Raw genomic sequence first — 20,121 nt, 5'->3', positions numbered from 1 at the left:
CATGTTGTGAGGGGCTCCACACAGCAGTTTTCCATCTGCAATGCTTCCCTACAATACGACATGATCCATCAGTGAACAGGGCATATTTCTTTTCATTTTCTGGTAGTTCCTTGCATGGTGGGGCCTCTTTGGCACGTGACACTTCTTCTGCTGGTGATGTTCTAAAATTTTACCTTCAGGCCAGTCCATCCTCTAATATTCTTTGAGATCAGTGCAAAGCAGGTGGATGATACTTGATAGCAGTTTCTCCGCGGGAAACCCCCTGATAATGACAAGTCCAGACCACTCTCAGAGACACTCCTCCTGCTACACTATCAACATTTGACTTTCCCTATGGAAAATATTCATTTAACTCCAGAACTAGAATTTAAATTCATGAGCTTCACCATCCTTTAAGGAGCAGAGGATTATGGAGCTCTTAATTTCTTCTCATTTCCTAATCATGTCCCAGCCTCCTGGAGGGTGTGACAGCTCAGAAAACAAGCAATTGCCTAAAGAAGAATTTGGGAGTCTCAGAGCTGTGTTCAAATTTGACAGCCCCGTTTAGATTTCTGCTTCCAGTCCTTTCCCCTTCCTTCCAAACTGACTTTACAGGGACATTACTGGAATTTGCTCCATCTCCCAATAGTCTGATGGACTCCATTGTCAACTCCTTCACTGTGATTCTATCTATCCCATCCTATCATTGTCTAACTCATTTCTTGTACAAATATTCCCTGAGATAGATAAGCATCAATAGATGCAGCTTGGACATGGCATGCAGTTGATCACTGTGTTTCACTGTTCATTCAATTGCATGACCTTTCCTTCTGTTTGTTGGCCAAAATAAATAAATAAATAAAATAGAATACTTTCCTTGCCCATGTGCAGCTGGTTCTCTGAGGAAAGCCAGTGGGAGCTGGTGCAAAGGAGGTTTAACACTGAGCGGGTGACTGCAGAGGAGAAGAGTGATGTGAGGAAAAGTGATGCAAGTCCCATGGGGCCAATGTGAGTAGAATTGGGGTGGGGAGGTTGAGGAGGACCATTGTCCACATAGTAACGGAATAGAACTCGTTCAGGACATCCTGGATTGATATCCACTGTACAGTGCTGCTTCAATGTCTTCTTTAAACTCATCTATAAATAGATTAAAAATGTCTGCTGGATTCTTTCTCTTAAAGCTCTCTCCAGATAACTCTCCATTTTGCTGAACAAGTTCTGAAAACCTGAAGAAGATGACAGGAAGGCACAAGGCACAGGAGGCTCTTTAGGTTATTAAGGGCCCCAGTGTTCTTTTGGTGCCGAGTCCATCACCTCCAGTGCAGAGAGAAGACTGCACAAAGTACTCAGCAAGACAAAGTCAAAAGTAACAGTGAAGTTTCTTGGAGTATTAATGGGCCCACTGAGGGCCATTACCAAGCAAGCTTCCCTAGGTAATTGTTAGAGCAGATAATTGGAAGCCATGAGTACAGGCAGGCAAAGGCACTGGCATGGTGTCTCTGATGCTAAGAAACCTCTCCTTTGTCTTATGAAGCAGAAAGGCCAAGCCCTGATTCCCATATCCTTGGCAGGGAGATCCTGTCTCTCATGTTGGCTCAGAACCTTCCTGGGGTGGTGGGATGGAGGTCTGTATGATGTTGAAGGAAAGACACTGGGACAGAAGATCGCAGCCTCTGCATGTGGTGTAAGGATGCTGTGAAACTCAGATCCAATGTGTGCCCTGTGTCTCATGGCAGGATGTGGGATGTGAGAAGGGCCCAGTCTGAACAAGCAGTCAGTCTCATTGAAACTCTGAACTTCACATCTCTCAGTTCTGGTGACATCTTATGCACACTCTCCCATAATTTGATGTCTTTTATGTTCTGCGGTGCCCAGAAGTGCCCCTACTGCTCCAGGTGAGGCTGTTGCACTGCAGAGCAGAGAGGGATGATCCTTTCCATCACCCAGCTGGCAATAACTTGCTTGATGTGCTCCACGGGACAGTTGGCCTTCCCGGCTTCCTGAGCATACTGCAGACTCACATTCAGTTTGATGCTGAGCAGGACCCCCAATCCTTTTCATTCAGAATGCCCTCCAGTGTTCCATATCCAGTCAGTGTGTATGTCCAGGATTGCCCCTACCCAGGTTCACAATCAGGCACTTGTTCTTGTTATGCTTTATGCAATTGGTGCTTACTAACAACTGGTACCCATTTCTCTAACTTATCCACATCTCTCTGCATGTCCTGTCCATCCTCAGTGGAGGCAACAGCACCTCCTCATCTGGTATCATCAGCAAACTTGCTCAGAACATCTTCTAGTCCTGCATGCAAGTCATACACAAAAACATGGAAGAGAATAGCTTTTAAATGGAGCCCCGGGGATCCCTGACAGTGACCCGATGAAACCCATTGGCTATAATCTTTTGGGCCTGACCTATTGGCCAACACGTCACCCACCACGTTCTATTTCTGTCTAGCCATATGCAGGACATTCTGTCCAGAAGGGTGCTGTGAGAAAAAGTATCAAAAGCTCTTCTGAAATCCTCAGGGATAACATCAACTGGCTTCTCTTGTTCAGCTAAAGGGATAAACATGTCACAATAAGACCTTAAGTTAAAGAGGACATACCCCTCGTGAACTTGTGTTGGCTGCAACCTATGACAGAATTGTCCTTCAGCTGTTTTTCCATAACTCCCATCATCATTTTCTCCATAATTTTACCAAGTACTGGAGTGAGACTGACAGGTCCATAATTACCCGTGTCATCTTTCTTGCTCTTCCTTACAATGAGACAACATTTGCCAGCTTCCTGTCAACTGGTGTGACCCTAGACTGAATTAGATGCAATTGAAATGAGAGCCCAGTGCATACTAAGGAGTAATCATTGATAGAACTTAGATGTGCCATAGTTTTCCAGTGCCTTGAATTCCAGAGTATGCCACTGATGGAGCAGAGAGGAAGAAATGCCTCTTCTGTTGTGAGCTCATCCATTTGGTAAGCAGAATAACACTACCTGATACATGGGGACGCTTTCTCTTCTTTGCTCTGCTCCACTCACAGAGGAGCGGTGCAGAGGGTTGCTCTCATGTCAGTGCAGATTAACTCACTTTCCCTTTAACTCCTTTTCCTCTGTAAACTATTCCACTATTTGTACCCTCATTTACACTTCCACATCCCCTCAAGTGCACTTCCATATGCACTTCCATATGCACTTTCTTATACCATCAAAAGTGTTTGTCAAACAATACTGTTTTTTAGTTCCCATATACACCCTTAATACCATCTATCTTTCCATGAACAGCCTGTATTATTCAGTTATAAACACATCACAGCAGAACCAGCACTCATTGGCCCACCTCTCTCACACACTTCCCTGCAAACAGAGCATAGTATTATATAAATGGGTTGACACTCATCGAAAAAGAAAATAAAAAAGATGTATTTATTTATTTATTTGTTTGTTTGTTTATTTTAAGTATGTTAAGATTAACAGGAAGACTAGTGAGATTGTGGGTTCCCTACTAAGTGAGGGGGGTGTTCTGGTAATGGGGGATGTTGTGTAGGTGGAGATACTGAAGGCCTTCTTTGCTGCCATCTTCTGTGAAAAAGCTCTCCCTCAATAATCCCAGACCTTGGAGCTTAGTATGAGGGTCCGGGGAATGGAAGACTTGCCTTTAGTCAGGGAAGAGCTGGTCCGTGAGCGCCTAGGCCACACTGATGTTCATAAAGACATAGGGCCCAATGGTATGTATCCACGGATGCTGAGGGAGCTAGAAGTGGTGATTTCTGCACCACTCTCTATCATCTTTGAGAGGTCTTGGGGAATAGGGGTGGTGTCTGAAGACTGGAGGATAGCCAGTGTCACTCTGTTCTTCAAAAAGGGCAAGAAGGAAGAACCGGGCAATTACAGGCTAGGCAGCCTCAGCTCTGTCCCTGGAATGGTGCTGAAACAGCTTGTGCTGGAAGCCATCTCCAGACAGTTGGATGAAAAGGAGGTTGTCAGGAGTAGTCAGCATGGGTTCACCAAGGAGAGGTCATGCTCAATCAACCTGACAGCCAGATATGACATTGTCACCGGCTGTGTGGATGAGGGGAGAGTGGTGGATGTCTTCTACCTTGATTTCAGCAAGGCATTTGATACTGTCTCCTATGAAAGTTTGCTTAGATGAAAGCTGAGGGCATGTGGGATAGATGAATGGATAGTGAGGTGAGTCGAGAACTGGTTGACGGGCAGAGCACAGAGGGTCGTCGTTGGTGGTGCAGAGCCCAGTTGGAGAACTGTTAGTAGCGGTGTTCCCCAGGTGTCAGTGCTGGGTCCAGTCTTTCTCAACTTCTTTATCAGTGTCCTTGAAAGAGGATAGTGGCCACCCTCGGCAAGTTTGCTGATGACAGGTAGTTGGGAGGACTGGCTGACATACCTGAAGTCTGTGCTGTCATTCAGCGAGGCCTGGCAGGCTGGAGAGCTGAGCAGTAATAAACCAGATGAGGTTTAACAAAAGATAGTGGAGAGTCTTGCACCTAGGGAGGTATAATTGCATGCACCAGGACAGGTTGGGGGATGAGTTGCTGGAGAGGAGCTCTGCAGAGAGGGACCTGGGTATCCTGATGGACAACAGGTTGGCCGTGAGCTGGCAGTGTGCCCTCGTGGCCAAAAAGGCCAATGGCATTCTGGGGTGCATACAAAATACGGTGGCCAGGGGGTCAAGGGAGGTGATCCTTCGCCTCTAATCTGCCCTGGTAAGGCCTCATCTGGAGTACTGTGTCCAGTTCTGGGCTCACCATTATAAAAAAAATACACGGATCTCTTGGAAAGAGTGATGCAAAGGGCTACAGAGATGGTGAAGGGCCTGGAGCATCTCCCCTATGAAGAAAAACTATGTGAACTGGGTCTGTTTAGCCTTGAGAAAAGAAGACTGAGAGGGGACGTGATCCAGGTCTATAAATATCTGAGGTGTAGGTGGCAAAGTGGTGAGACCAAAATCTTTTCAGCAATGTGTGGAGACAGGACAAGGGGAAATGCCAGAAACTGGAGCATAGGAAGTTCCGCACAAATGTGTGCAAGAACTTCTTTACAATGAGAGTGACGGAGCACTGGAACAGGCTGCCCAACGGGGTTGTGGAGTCTCCTTGTCTGGAGATATTCAAGACTCGGCTGGACGCCTACCTGTGCACCTACTTGGTGTTCCCCAGAGGTCAGTGCTGGTGCCTTTCCTCTTCAATACCTTTATTGTTGATCTGGATGAAGGCATCAAGTGCACTCTAAGTAAGTTTACAGATGTCACCAAATTGGCTGGGAGTGTGGATCAGCCTGGAGTTAGCAAGGCCCTACTGAGGGATTTGGATAGGCTGGAGAGCTGGGCTGAAGCCAATGGGATGAAGTTCACCAAGACCAAATGCCACGTCCTGCAATTTGGGACATGGAATGGACTTCCCAGGGGGGTGGTGGATTCACCAGTTGATGGTATTCAAGGAATGAATGGATATTGTGTTGAAGGACATGGATTAGTGGGAGCTATTGGTGATAGGTGAACAGCTGGACTGTATGATCTTGTAGGTCTTTGCCAACCTTGGTGATTCTATGATTCTATGATATCGTGTCCTTATCTGTGTGCCCTTTTAGTTTCAACAAACACTCTCTGGGAGGACTTACCACATGTCTGGAATAAGTCACTGACCACTAGAAATCTGGTGTTAAATTCAACAGATTTTAATGTACTGTCATGATGCTGTTGTCTTTCAGGAGCTGTTGACCATGAAGATGCAGAGAAATCTCAGGGGATACGAGTGGGAAGGATAAAGATGATATCCTCTGCTGCTGAGCTGGGCTGGGCTCCTGGGACACAGGAAGCTCATAAAAGTGGATGGTGCTGCAGACAGACAGCTGTGCCCAGGAGCACCTCTAGTGCACAGCACAGCCTGCAGGTGACAGCAGGAGAGGAGAGAAAGGGGAGAGAGCTTCCAGGATGCATAAGGTGTGAGCAGCCTTCTGAGCTCACTGCAGCAGCATTGCTCACAGACCATGACACGGTAAGTCTCACTTCAGGCCATGCAGCTGCTGTTCATAGAGGGTTAACTTAATCTGGGACATCCCATAGCAAATCTGGCTGAAGGCACTGCATGTTTCTTTGCTGTAGGAAAAGACATCTGCTCCAGCTGAGGGCTTGCTTGCTTCAGCGTCAGAGCACAGCCCTGAGGGCTGCATGTCCCTGCACAGCTGCAGGCTTTGCAGCCAGGGCTGCAGGCGGGTGCCCAGGGCTGTTGTGCAGAGCAGGGTCCCTGCTGTGCCCCAGGGGCTGTGTGCCGGCTATGGGACTCTGCCGCCTGCCAGGCTCAGCACTCAGCCTGCCCGGGGAGCTGTCCAGGGTGCTGCGGGGAGACGTGTGGGGGGAAGGAGCCCCCCGGCAGGGCTTGTGCTGCCACAGCTGCTGCCTGGGGCAGGGGATCACAGCTCCACTGCACAACTGAATGTTTGTAAGGGTTCTTGGCAAATGGACAGTCAAGGCGGGGATTTTCCATGTCCTGTTCTTAGGGAAGGAAAGAGGATTTGAGGCAGAAATTTAAAAGGTGGTGTAAACTTTGAAAACAGCTCTGAGACTTCCCAGTATTTCTTCAATTCTTTGGTTGTTTTCTGAACAATCACACAGAACGTAGTTTCAGCCTTTCCTTCCTCAAAGGATAAAATCAGTTCCAGCTCTCGTGGTTTTCTGCAGACTTTAATCGTTCACCTATCCTGCAAACAGTCTTACTTCTCTAAGAGATGTTGAAGTGCATAGAGACTGGGGTAGGGATGTTGAAGAGCAGTTGGAGTAAAGAGAAAAATATCCAGGAGGCTGGGATATGATTAGGAAATGAGAAGAAATAAAGAGCTGCCTAATCTTCTACTCCCTAAGAGATGGTGAATCTCATGAAATTAAATTTATGTTCTGGAGCTAAATGTACATTTTCCAAAGGGAAAGGAAATATTTTGCAGTACAGCAGAAAGCAGATGAGGAAAATTATAGTACAGCTGAAGGAGTGCCTCTGAGAGTTTTTTGAACTTGTCATCATCTACTGCTCTCTAAGCAGGACTCCAAGCCCAGGAACAGCAGATGCCCAACAGCAGCTCCATCAGCGAGTTCCTCCTGCTGCCGTTGGCAGACACGCGTCAGCTGCAGCTCCTGCACTTCTGGCTCTTGCTGGGCATCTACCTGGCTGCCCTCCTGGGCAACGGCCTCATCAGCACAGCCGTAGCCTGCGACCAGCGCCTGCACACCCCCATGTACTTCTTCCTCCTTAACCTGGCTCTCCTCGACCTGGGCTTCATCTCCACCACTCTCCCCAAAGCCATGGCCAACGCCCTCTGGGACACCAGGGCCATCTCCTACGCAGGATGTGCTGCACAGATCTTTTTCTTTCTCTTCCTCATCTCAGCAGAGTGTTCCCTTCTCACCATCATGTCCTATGACCGCTACGTTGCCATCTGCAAGCCCCTGCACTACGGGACCTTGATGGACAGCAGAGCTTGTGCCACCATGGCAGCAGCTGCCTGGAGCGCTGGGGTTCTCAATTCCCTGCTGCACACTTCCAGTACATTTTCACTGCCTCTCTGCCAAGGCAATGTTGTCCACCAGTTTTTCTGTGAAATCCCCCAGATCCTCAAGCTCTCCTGCTCAGGCTCCTACTTCAGGGAAGTTGTGCTTATCATTTTTAGTGTCAGTTTAGGCTTTGGGTGCTTTGTTTACATAGTGGTGTCCTATGTGCAGATCTTCCTTGCTGTGCTGAGGATGCCCTCTGAGCAGGGACAACACAAAGCCTTCTCCACGTGCCTCCCTCACCTGGCTGTGGTCTCCCTGTTTTTCAGCACTGGCATTTTTGCCTACCTGAAGCCCCCCTCATTTATCTCCACATCCATGGACCTGATTGTGCCACTTCTGTACTCTGTGGTACCTCCGGCAGTGAACCCCCTCATCTACAGCATGAGGAGCCAGGAAGTCAAGGATGCAGTGAGGAAAATGATGACAAAATATGTTTCACAAATATTGAACTGCCCTTCTTTTTGAATTCATGCTTTTTACTGATGCAAACTCTTGTTTCTTTTTGTTTTGATCAGTTTTTATAACTGTAATGTCTTAAAACGTATTCTTTTTTATATATATATGTATATATACTGTATGTATATATACTGTATTGCTATTCACTATCACAACATTATTCAAATCAGTTACTCTTTACTTTTGTAGTGTAGACCAGACGCACTGTACATAATGAACCAGGCTGTCTGTGAACCTTAACAGAATAAAGGATGTGCAGTGACTCTGTCTGTCCTCCTTCTTGTGAGACATTTCTGGAGCTGTTGGAATTGGATGTTCTCAGAAACCCACAATCCAGCAGGAAGCACATGGCTGTTCATCAAACTGTGCGGTGACTTCAGCCTGCAACATCTGACAGGGCTCCTTACTGGGGTCTGTGCTTTCAGGTTCACGTCTGTCATTGCCTCTGTGTGGTGGTGTTGTGATTTCTGTTGTCGGTATTCCACCACAGATCATCACGCAGAACAGTGGAAGTTAAAGAATTAATGTCCTCTTTCTGTGTTACCGTCGTTTGGGGCATTTTGGGCGGGGGGGGAAGGGGATGCATCCTCAGAGGACTTGGCATGAAGATTAAGAAGGGTGGGACTCCAGACCAGATCCCAGCTGCTCTCTGCCTCTGGCTGTCTCCACTCCCTGCGGAGAAAAGCACGTGCTGCCCTCGCACTATCGTGGTTTGACTTCTGTTTTGGGTACTCTTCTCTCTCTTGTTTTGTTTGATTTGGTTACATTTAATAAATAACCCTTCCTCCTCAGATTGTTGCCACTGTGTTTTCTCTTTGTTAAAACTATCTGCTCACTCTCTGCCCTTTCCCCTCTCCCGCAGCGTGAGGCCAGCACAGGCCAGGTTGCAGCAACAACCTTTCATTTTATTTAATTATTATTGTTGTTATTATTTTCCCCTTTATTTCTCTCTCCTTTTTTAATTTCCTGGTGCCTGTGCCGCCCAGCCATGGACTTTCATTTAGGGGTAACCCCGTGACAATTATTCATGGAGAATGCAAGCAACTATGGGCATCTACTTCATTTTAAGAGCATTGTATAGAGGATTATGGGCCATTATGTTCCTTGGAACTTGCTGGTTTCTTTTTAAGCTCCTCATGTTCTGTGTCAGAGTTGCACATACCTATAATCAAGTAAGGGCATGGATGGAGATACCTGCCTGGTCCCTCTCCATCCTAGTTAATGTAACCGACAATACAGTGTTAGGACTGGTTTCCAGGTGCTCATCTCAGTTCCTTATGCATGCTTAGGGTGCCAGCTTAGGTACCATGCTGTCAGTCTCTCTGAGTGCATTCCTTGAAACTGTAATTTATATTCTGTGGTGGAAGCCTTCCCAAAAACTGGAGAATGCTGAGTGGTGCAGAATATGGAGAGGTTTAGGAGAGAGCTTAGAAGTGTGCGGACACCCGGTGTCATGGGATTTTACTTTTGAACAGCCGTGGGACCCTGAGAAATGAAACAAGTATCTGAGTAAGGGATGGTGCAGCTCAGGAAGATCTGAGGAGGAATGTCGACTCTGGGCCTTAGCTTATGCTTACTGAACTCTATATAATACTACTGTGGAGAGAGTTTCCAAACTGAGACCCAAACCAAAACAGGAAACCTCCAAGTGGATCTTGGTCAATCACAGCAGGCATCAGTATCAGTGTCAGTTGCCCCTGTTGTCATGGTTTTGTAATGTTGCTGTCAATATTCCACATCATAACATCATGTGCAGTATGGGTCATTAAAAGGTTCATACTCCAGTTCCGTGGAATAACAACGTCCCGAATACTCAGCTCTCAGAAGAAATCTACGTATCCCAGAGGACTTTGCGGCCAGAGATAAGTCATGATAGAAGAACAAATATAATTTCGCGCCCAGGCTGGAGCTCTCTCTCTCAGACTCACAGAGAGTGAGAAGCGTTCCAGTCGTGTCACCTAGAGTTTACAGTAGGCCTCTTGGTTTTCGGGCACTCTTTCTGTTTTGTTCGATTTATTTACCTCAATCATATTGTATTATATTGTGTTATCTTGTATTCCGATATCATTTTTAGTAAAATAAGTTTTCCTCCTTAGATTGCCACCACTGTTCTCTTTTCCCATTCCCCTTATCCTTTCCATTTTTGGGCCTGGGGCCCTACGGGGCGGCTGCCCCCTATCATGGCCACAGGTAAATCTAGGTAACCTGTGACACTGCTTTATAACCAATCTCTGGATTATAGAGTTTGTTTCTGCAAGTCAGTCACAGCTGTGAAATGCCGTAAGGTCTGGAATTTGCAATAGATGAGGAATACAGCAAGAACTGTCTCTTCTGCTGAGCTCATCCCTGTGGTCAGGTAAATAACTCTACAGTCTCAGGTGCCCATTATTCACAGAAACACAGAATCACAGAATCACTGGGGTTGGAAGGGCCCTCCAGAGATCATGGAGTTCAACCCCCTCCGCCACAGCAGGTTCCCTACACCAGGTAGGCTCACACAAGGCCTCCAGGCGGGTCTCGAATATCTCCAGAGATGGAGACTCCACAACACCCTGGAGCAGCCTGTTCCAGTGCTCCATCAACCTTACCATAAAGAAGTTCTTGCACACATTCGTGTAGAAAATCTTATGACCTAGTTTCCCCATGTCCTGTCTCCACAAACTGCTGAAAAGAGCCTGGTCTCTCCACTTTGACCCCACACCTCAGATATTTATAGACCTGGATCAGGTCCCCTCTCAGTCTTCTTTTCTCAAGGCTAAACAGACCCAGTTCCCTAAGTCTCTCCTCATAGGGGAGATGCTCCAGGCCCTTCACCATCTTTGTGGCACTCTGCTGAACTCTTTCCAAGAGATCCCTGACTTTTTGTACTGCTGAGCCCAGAACTGGACACAGTACTCCAGATGAGGCCTTACCAGGGCAGTTTAGAGGCGAAGGATCACCTCCCTCGACCTGCTGGCCACGCTCTTTTTCATACACCCCAGAATGCCATTGGCCTTTTTGGCCATGAGGGCACACTGCTGGCTCATGGCCAATCTGTCGTCCATCAAGATACCCAGGTCCCTCTCTGCAGAGCTCCTCTCCAGCAGCTCATCCCACAACCTGTCCTGGTGCATGCAATTATTTCTTACTAGGTGCAAGACTCTACACTTGCTTTTGTTAAACCTCATCTGGTTTCTTACCGCCTGGCTCTCCAGCCTGTCCAGGTCTTGCTGAATGGCAGCACAGCCTTCAGGTGTGTCAGCCAATCCTGCCAAGTACATATCATCAGTAAACTTGCTGAGGGTGGCCACTATCCCCTTGTCAAGGTCACTGATAAAGATGTTGAACAAGACCGGACTCAGCACCAACCCCTGGTATACTACCCAGGAGCTACTTACATGACTCCAACTGTACTCTGCACTGCCAACGACGACCCTCTGTGCTCTGCCAGTCAGACAGTTCTCAACCCACCTCACTGTTCCCTCATCTTTCCCACACTTCCTTATCTTTGTTATAAGGATATTGTGGGAGACAATATCAAATGGCTTGCTGAAATCAAGATAGACGACATCTACTGCTCACCCCCCCATCCACCCAGCTGGTGACAATGTCATAGAAGGCTGTCAGGTTGGTTGATCATGACCTCTCCTTTGTGGGCCCATGCTGACTACTCCTGACAACCTCCTTTTCATCCAGCTGTCGGGAAATGGCTTCCAGCACAAGCTGTTCCATCACATTTCCAGGGACAGAGCTGAGGCTGCCTAGCCTGTAATTGCCCGGTTCTTCGTTCTTGCCCTTTTTGCAGACCAGAGTGACATTGTCTGTCGTCCAGTCTTCAGGCACCTCCCCTATTCTCCAAGACCTCTCAAAGATGATCGTAAGTGGTGCAGAAATCACTGCTGCTAGCTCCCTCAGCATCCATGGATACACCCCGTAATGTCCCATGGCTTTATGAACATCGGTGTGGCCTAGGCGCTCATGGACCAGCTCTTCCCTGACTAACGGCACTTCTTCCATTCCCTAGACCCTCATACTAATCACCAGAATCTGGGATTCCTGAGGGAGAGCTTTTTCACAAAAGACAGAAGCAAAGAAGGACTTCAGTATCTACAGCTTCTCAGCACACTCCATTACCATAACACCCCCCTCACTTCATAGGGGACCTAGAGTCTCCTTAGTTTTTACTCTTAACATAGTCTAAAAAGCATTTTTTATTATCCAATATAATAAGTGTCAACCCATTTATGTAATACGATCTACTGCTTGTGAGAAAGTGTGTGAGGTTGGTGGGCCAGTCAGTGCAGGTTCTGTGGCGAGATGTTTATAACTGAACAATACAGACTCTTAATGGAAAGATAGATGGTACTAAGGCTGTTTATGGGAAGAACTGTATTGTTTGACAAACTGTTTTGAAGGTATAAGAAATTGCAATTGTTGATGGCATATGGAAGTGTACTTGAGGGTATGTGGAAGTAACAATGAGGGTTTAAACAGTGGAAGAGTTTACAGAGGAAAAAAGGCTTAAAGAGGAAGTGAGTTTATCTGCACTGACATGAGAGCAACCCCCTGCACCACTCCTCTGTGAGCGGAGCAGAGCAAAGAAGAGACAGAGTCCCCATGTACCAGGTAGTGTTATTCTACTTCCACATGGATGAGCTCAAAAGAGAAGAGGTGGAAATTCCTCTCTGCTCCATCTGTGGCATACTCTGGAGTTCAAGGCATTGCAAAGCTATGGCACGTCTACGTTCTTGAACTGATGACACCTTAGTGTGCTCAGGGCTCTCATTTCAATTGCATCTAAATAAATGTAGGGTCATGTCAGTTGACAGGAAGCTGGCAAATGTTGTCTCGTAAGGAAGAGCAAGAAAGGTGACAGGGGCAATTATGGACCTGTAAGTCTCACTCCAGTGCCTGGTAAAATGATGGAGACAATGATGGTGGGAGTTATGGAAAATCAGCTGAAGGACAATTCTGTCATTGGTCACAGCCAACACAGCTTCCAGAGGGGAAGGTCCTGTTTAACTATCGGACTTTTTATGACAAGGTTAGCAAATTGGTTGATCAAGGGAAGCCAGTTGAAGTTATCTTTGAGGATTTCAGTAGAGCTTTTGATATTATTTCTCACAACACCCTTCTGAGCAGAATGTCCTTCATTCCGCTAGGCAGAAATATAACATGGTGGGTGAACAGTTAGTCAATAGGTCAGGCCCAAAGCACTATAGTTGCTGGGTTCCATCAGGCTGGTAGATGGTCACTATCAGGGTTCCCCAGGGCGCCATTTTAGGGCCACTTCTCTTTCATGTTTTTGTGGATGACTTGCATGCAGGACTAGAAGATGTTCTGAGCAAGTTTGCTGATGAGACCAGATGAGGAGGTGCTGTTGCCTCCAGTGAGTGGGGAGAGGACTTGCAGAGAGATGTGGACAAGTCAGAGAAGTGGGTACCAGTTGGTACTAAGCACCAAGTGCATAAAGTATGACTAGAACAAGTGCCTGATTGTGCACCTGGGTAGGGGCAATCCTGGACATACACACTGACTGGATATGGGACACTAGAGAGTGGTCTGACTGAAAAGGATTGGGGGTCCTGGTCAACATCAAATTGAACATGAGTCAGCCGTGTGCCCAGGCACCCAGGAAGCTCAGCGGTCAATTGGAGTGCATCAAGCAAGGCATTGCCAGCTGGGTGAGGGAAAGGATTGTCCCTGTCTGCTCTGCACTGCTGCTGCCTCACCTGGAGCACTGGGTGCACTTCTGGGCACTGAAGAGCATAAAAGACATCAAATTATGGGAGAGTGTGCATTGGATGTCACCAGAACTGAGAGATGTGAAGTTCAGAGTTACATTGGGATTGACTGCTTGTTCAGACTGGGCCCTTCTCACATCCCACATCCTGTGATGAGACACAGGGCACACATGGGACATGGACTTCACAGCATCCTTGCAGCCCATGCAGAGCCTGGGATCTTCTGTCCCCATGTCTTTCTTTTAACATCATGCAGACCTCCATCCACTGCCCCAGGAAGGATCCTTAGTCAGCATGAGGTTCTCCCTGCCAAGGGCCTGGGAATCAGGGCTTGGTCTTTCTGCTTCATAAGAAAAAGCAGGGGTTTCTCAGCATCAGAGCCACCATGCCAGTGCCTTTGCCTGCCTGTAGTCATGGCTTCCAATTATCTGCTCTAACAAGTCCCTGGGGAAGCTTGCTTGTTAGTGTCCCTCAGTGGGCCCATTAATACTCCAAGAAAGTTCATTGCTACTTCTGCCTTTGTCTTGTTGAGCACTTTGTGCAGTCTTCTCTCTGCACTGGAGGTTGACGGACTTATCATCAAGTATCGCCTGGGGCCCATTATCACCTGAAGAGCCTCCTGAGCATTGTGCCTTCCTGTCATCATCTTAAGGTATTCAGAACCTGTACAGCAAAATAGAGAGCAATATGGAGAGAGCTTAAAGTGGCCGAAGCCGGCAGTTGTTTATTGTTTATTTATTTATATTTGAGTTTAAACAAGTCATTAAAGCAGCACTGTGCAACTGGTATCAATCCGGAATGTTCCCAATGAGTTCTATTCTGTTACTGTGTGGGCAAATGTCCTCCTCAACCTCCCCACCCTATTTCTACTCACATTGGCCCCATGGGACTTGCATCACTTTTTTTTCACATCAATCTTCTCCTCTGCATTCACCCGCTCAGTGTTAAAATTCATATGCACCAGCTCCAACTAGCTTTCCACAGAGAACCAGAAACACATGGTCCATGAAAGAATTCCTTTTGTTTTTGGCCAACAAACAGCAGGAAAAGTGTTGCAAGTGAATGAACACTAAAACACAGTGGTCAACTGCATGCCATGTCCATTCCGCATCTGTTGAGGTTTGTCTTTCAGTGGGAAAATTTGTACAAGAAATGAGTTAGACACAGTCATGATGCTGTTGACTTTCAGGAGCTGTTGGCCATCAGGACCCAGGGATATCTCAGGGGAGACGAGTGGGAAGGATGGAAATGTCATCCTATTCTGCTCGGCTGGGCTTCTGGGACTCAGGGAGATCATAAAAGTGGGCAGTGCTGCAGAGAGACAGCTGTGCCCAGGAGCAGCTCTTGTGCAGAGCACAGCCTGCAGGTGACAGAAAGAGAGGAGAGAAAGGGGAGAGAGCTTGCAGGATGTGAATGGTCTGAGCGGGATGTGAGCTCAGTGCAGGAGCACTGCTCACAGATCACGACATGGTAAGTCTCACTTCAGACTGTGAGCAACTTTTCATAGAGGGTTAACTAAAAGCGGGACTAAATGTGGATAGTTCTGAAGCAGAACTGGCTTCAGGCACTGCATGTTTCTTTTCAGGGGAAAAAGACTTCTGTTTTAGCTGAGGGTTTCCATTCTGCAGTATGAAAGCACAGCCCTGAGGGCTGCGTGTCCCAGCACGGCTGCAGTCTGTGCAGACGGGGCTGCAGGCGGGTGCCAAGGGCTGTCCAGCAGAGCAGGGTCCCTGCTGTTCAGGGGGAGATGTGTGAGTGGAAGGAGTCCCCCGGCAGAGCTTCTGCTGCCACAGCTGCTGCCTGTGGCAGGGAGATCACAGCTCCACTGCACAACTGAATGTTTGTAAGGGTGCTTTGCAAGAGGAGAGACAAGACAGGGATTTTCTATTTCCTGGTCTGAGGGAAGGAAAGAGGATTGGAGGGAGAAATCTAAGAGGGGCATTCAAACATAAACACAGCTCTGAGGCTCCCACATTCTTCTACAGTCAAATGCTTGTTTCGTGAACTGTCACATAAATATCCAGGAGGCTGATATATGATTAGGAAAAGAAAAGGAATTAAGAGCTCCATAATCTTCCGCTCCTTAAGTGATGGTGAAGATCATGAAAATAAATTCAAGTTCTGGAGTTAAATGAATATTTTCCATTTTTCTGTCATTCATTGTGTAGCAAGAGGAGTGTCTCAGAGAATGGTGTGGACTTGTCATCATCTTCTGCACTCTGAACAGGACTCCAAGCCCAGGAACAGCAGATGCCCAACAGCAGCTCCATCAGCGAGTTCCTCCTGCTGCCATTGGCAGACACGCGGCAGCTGCAGCTCCTGCACTTCTGGCTCTTGCTGGGCATCTACCTGGCTGCCCTCCTGGGCAACGGCCTCATCAGCACAGCCGTAGCCTGCGACCAGCGCCTGCACACCCCCATGTACTTCTTCCTGCTCAACCTGGCCCTCCTCGACCTGGGCTTCATCTCCACCACTCTCCCCAAAGCCATGGCCAACGCCCTCTGGGACACCAGGGCCATCTCCTACGCAGGATGTGCTGCACAGCTCTTTTTCTTTGTCTTCTTCTTCTCAGCAGAGCTTTCCCTTCTCACCATCATGTCCTATGACCGCTACGTTGCCATCTGCAAGCCCCTGCACTACGGGACCTTGATGGACAGCAGAGCTTGTGCCACCATGGCAGCAGCTGCCTGGGGCACTGGGGTTCTCAATTCCCTGTTGCACACTGCCTGTACATTTTCACTGCCTTTCTGCCAAGGCAATGTTGTCAACCAGTTTTTCTGTGAAATCCCCCAGATCCTCAAGCTCTCCTGCTCAGGCTCCATCCTCAGGGAAGTTGTGCTTCTCATTTTTAGTGTCAGTTTAGGCTTTGGGTGCTTTGTTTTCATAGTTGTGTCCTATGTGCAGATCTTCCAGGCCGTGCTGAGGATGCCCTCTGATCAGGGACGGCACAAAGCCTTCTCCACGTGCCTCCCTCACCTGGCTGTGGTCTCCTTGTTTGTCAGCACTGGCATTTTTGCCTACCTGAAACCCCCCTCTTTCTCTTCCCCGTCCATGGACCTGATGGTGGCACTTCTGTACTCTGTGGTACCTCCAGCAGTGAACCCCCTCATCTACAGCATGAGGAGCCAGGAAGTCAAGGATGCAGTGAGGAAAATGATGACAAAATGTGTTTCACAAATATTGAACTGCCCTTCTTTCAGGATTCATGCTTTTGACTGATGCAAACTCTTTGTTTCTTTTTGTTTTGATCAGTTTTTATAACTGTAATGTATTAAAACGTATTCTTTTATATATATATATGTATATATACTATATATATATATATATACTGTATTGCTATTCACTATAACAACATTATTGAAATCAATTACTCTTTAGCTTGTACCTTTGTAGTGTAGACCAGATGCACTGTACATAATGAACCAGGCTCTCTGTGAACCTTAACAGAATAAAGGATGTGCAGTGACTCTGTCTGTCCTCCTTCTTGTGAGACATTTCTGGAGCTGTTGGGGTCGGATGTTCTAAGAAACCCACAGTCCAGCAGGAAGCACATGGCTGTTCATCAAGCTGTGTGGTGATTTCAGCCTGCAACATCTGACAGGCCATCCCTGGGCTCCTGGCTGGGGTCTGTGCTTTCAGGTTCACGTCTGTCAGTGCCTCTGTGTGGTGGTGTTGTGATTTCTATTGTTGATATTCCACCACAGAACATCACGCAGAACAGTGGAAGTTAAAGAGTTAATGTCCTCTTTCTGTGTTACCACTGTTTGGGGCATTTTGGGTTCCCGGTTGGGGGTTGTGGGGTCGGCATCCCCAGAGGACGTGGCGTGAAGACGAAGCAGGGTGGGACTCCGGTGAAGGCTTTACGGCCGCTGATGACTTTACGATCGTGACTCCCTAGAAGTTCGCAGCTAGGCCAGTTACCAAAGTGACACCAAGGAGATGAGCGGTAAAATGGTGATTTATTCAAGCAAACACACACTTATATAAACTATGCCTTTCGAATACACCTACTACCTTGTACACGTCACTGATCCTTCCAGAAATGGGGGAGGGTCTGCCACGTAACAGCCCGATATTCCCCGTATTTCGCCTAATACACAACATCTCCCCCTCCCCATGCTAAGAAAGCCTAACTTGTTACAATACTCAACACTATAAACCCACTAATACACCCAACTAATAAACCCCATTCATTCCTAATACCTAATCCCTAATTCTTACCCTAAAACCTATCCTGCATCTTATGATATTCTATTTGCGTGAAAATCATCTTTTCAGCCATACGCTGTAAGCAACCTAGCAAGCAGTGAAATACACATGGCACACACAACATTAATGCAAAAAGCATAAGCCCTACAACTAACATCTTAAGCAACTGCTTGAACCATGGTGCAATTTTATCAAACCAGCTCTCCAACCAATCCCCAAAAGGATCATCCTGTATTCCAGTTTTTCCTGTATGTTCTTTTAACCCCTCCAGTTTCTTATGTAAAGATTCACGGTGATCACTCAGATTAAAACAACACATCCCTTCAAAATCCTTGTACCCATGGTTCTGTGCTAGAAGCAAGAAATCAATCGCCGCTCTATTTTGAAGCACGGCATGTCTAATGCTATCAACGTCCACGAGTAGTTCACTTAGCAGTGCGGAAGTTGCATTGGCCTGTCTTATGGACCAACAGGCTAGTCTTTCTATCTCCTTCAGTGCCTGCGCTGCGGCAACTCCTGGGGTTAAAATGGATGCGAAGATTCGTGCAGTTGGTCCCCAAAGGCAAACTCCGTCACCGCAGTCTGGCTTCAGCGTATGGATGTTCTGCTTCTTCTGAGCTTTAGTCATGTCTCTGGCCAACTGTACCCACTCGAAGGCACGTGGGGACAGGATGGTTAGCCTTCCCAGATAACAAGGTCCCTCCACAGCATTTGCTGGTACCCCTTGCCATGTCCAGTCACCACAAATCAAGAATATACCTGGCAGTAGTGCCTTTGCAGTGAAGTTGTTCCAGATATATCTCTCCGATCCCTGTCCCTTCGCCCTGTTTGTTTGGCCCAAGTAACCCACAAATTCCCAGGTTGTTGAATCAAAAGAACACCCCCCACCGGTGACCAACACAGAGACAAAAGACACAACAGCATTAACATGGTAGTTCTTGTAGGCAGCAGGGGTTGTTTCTCTGGGATCTTAGGTTTCTTTTTCTTCAGTATCCACAAGAAAGTTCTTCTGCGCTCCGTCAGTTCAGGATTCCTTGGGCGTCCGATCAAGAGGTCCTAGAAGAGGATACTCAGCTCTTGTTAATTCCCTGACAATTTCTTTTTCACCACTAACCTCTGGCTTAATTTTTCTTGATGGCACCCAACGTATATCTCCCGTGCCCTTACATTCTATCGCTGCACTCGGGACCGTATCCCAGCTGCTCTTTGACTCTGGCTGTCTCAGCTCCCCGCAGGGAAAAGCACATGATGCCCTCACACTATCGTGGTTTAACTCCTGTTTTGGGTACTCTTCTCTCTCTCGTTTTGTTTGATTTGGTTACATTTAGTAAATAACCCTTCCTCCACAGATTGTTGCCACTGTGTTTTCTCTTTGTTAAAACTATCTGCTCACCCTCTGCCCTTTGCCCTCTCCCAGAGCTCAGGGCTAGCACATGCCAGGTCACAGCAAACCCCTTTGGTTTTTGGTTTTTGTTTGTTCCCTTTTTTTTCCTTTTTCTATTTCTTTCTTTTTCTTTTTCCTTTTCCTTTTTCTTTCATTCTCTTTTCCTTTTCCATTTCCCCTTTCTTTTCCTTTTCCTTTTCCCCTTCCTTTTCCTTTTCCTTTTTCATTTCCTTTTCCTTTTCCTTTTCCTTTTCCTTTCCTTTTCCTTTTCCTTTTCCTTTTCCTTTTCCTTTTCCTTTTCCTTTTCCTTTTCCTTTTCCTTTTCCTTTTCCTTTTCCTTTTCCTTTTCCTTTTCCTTTTCCCCTTCCTTTTTCTTTTCCATTTCCTCTTCCTTTTCCTTTTCCTTTCCCTTTTCCTTTTCCTTTTCCCCTTCCTTTTTCTTTTCCATTTCCTCTTCCTTTTCCTTTTCCTTTTCCATTTCCTTTTCCTTTTCCTTTTCCTTTTCCTTTTCCCCTTCCTTTTCCTTTTCCATTTCCTTTTCCTTTTCCTTTTCCTTTTCTTTTTCCTTTTCCTTTTCCTTTTCCTTTTCTTTTTCCTCTTCCTTTTCCTTTTCCTTTTCCTTTTCCTTTTCCTTTTCCTTTTCCTTTTCCTTTTCCTTTTCCTTTTCCTTTTCCTTTTCCTTTTCCTCTTCCTCTTCCTTTTCCTCTTCCTTTTCCTTTTCTTTTTCTTTTTCCTTTTCCAATTCCTTTTCCTTTTCCTTTTCCTTTTCCTCTTCCTTTTCCTTTTCCTTTTCCTTTTCCTTTTCCTTTTCCTTTT

At 46.8% G+C, this 20,121-nt stretch overlaps 2 protein-coding genes across 2 annotated transcripts; both read left to right on the top strand.

Annotated features, from left to right (window-relative positions):
* Positions 1-7,047: 7,047 nt before the first annotated feature.
* On the top strand, positions 7,048-7,998 carry LOC140263407 (olfactory receptor 14J1-like). Its single transcript, XM_072358284.1, has one exon. The coding sequence runs from the start codon at positions 7,048-7,050 to the stop codon at positions 7,996-7,998; it is 951 nt and encodes a 316-aa protein (XP_072214385.1).
* A 7,964-nt stretch (positions 7,999-15,962) lies between these two features.
* Positions 15,963-16,931, top strand: LOC140263406 (olfactory receptor 14J1-like). Its single transcript, XM_072358282.1, has one exon. It carries the CDS (start codon positions 15,963-15,965, stop codon positions 16,929-16,931), a length of 969 nt encoding a protein of 322 aa, XP_072214383.1.
* The last annotated feature ends 3,190 nt before the right edge of the window (positions 16,932-20,121 follow it).

Source organism: Excalfactoria chinensis, chromosome 30 (genome assembly GCF_039878825.1).
Source record: "Excalfactoria chinensis isolate bCotChi1 chromosome 30, bCotChi1.hap2, whole genome shotgun sequence".
Classification (NCBI taxonomy): Eukaryota; Metazoa; Chordata; class Aves; order Galliformes; family Phasianidae; genus Excalfactoria; species Excalfactoria chinensis.
Note: the sequence above shows the minus strand (reverse complement) of the source record. Positions and strands in the feature narration are given on the sequence as shown.

What these genes read in the sequence shown, in the direction of transcription:
- LOC140263406 (XM_072358282.1), top strand. Translation starts at nt 15,963, where the DNA reads ATGCCCAACAGCAGCTCCATCAGCGAGTTCCTCCTGCTGCCATTGGCA.
- LOC140263407 (XM_072358284.1), top strand. Translation starts at nt 7,048, where the DNA reads ATGCCCAACAGCAGCTCCATCAGCGAGTTCCTCCTGCTGCCGTTGGCA.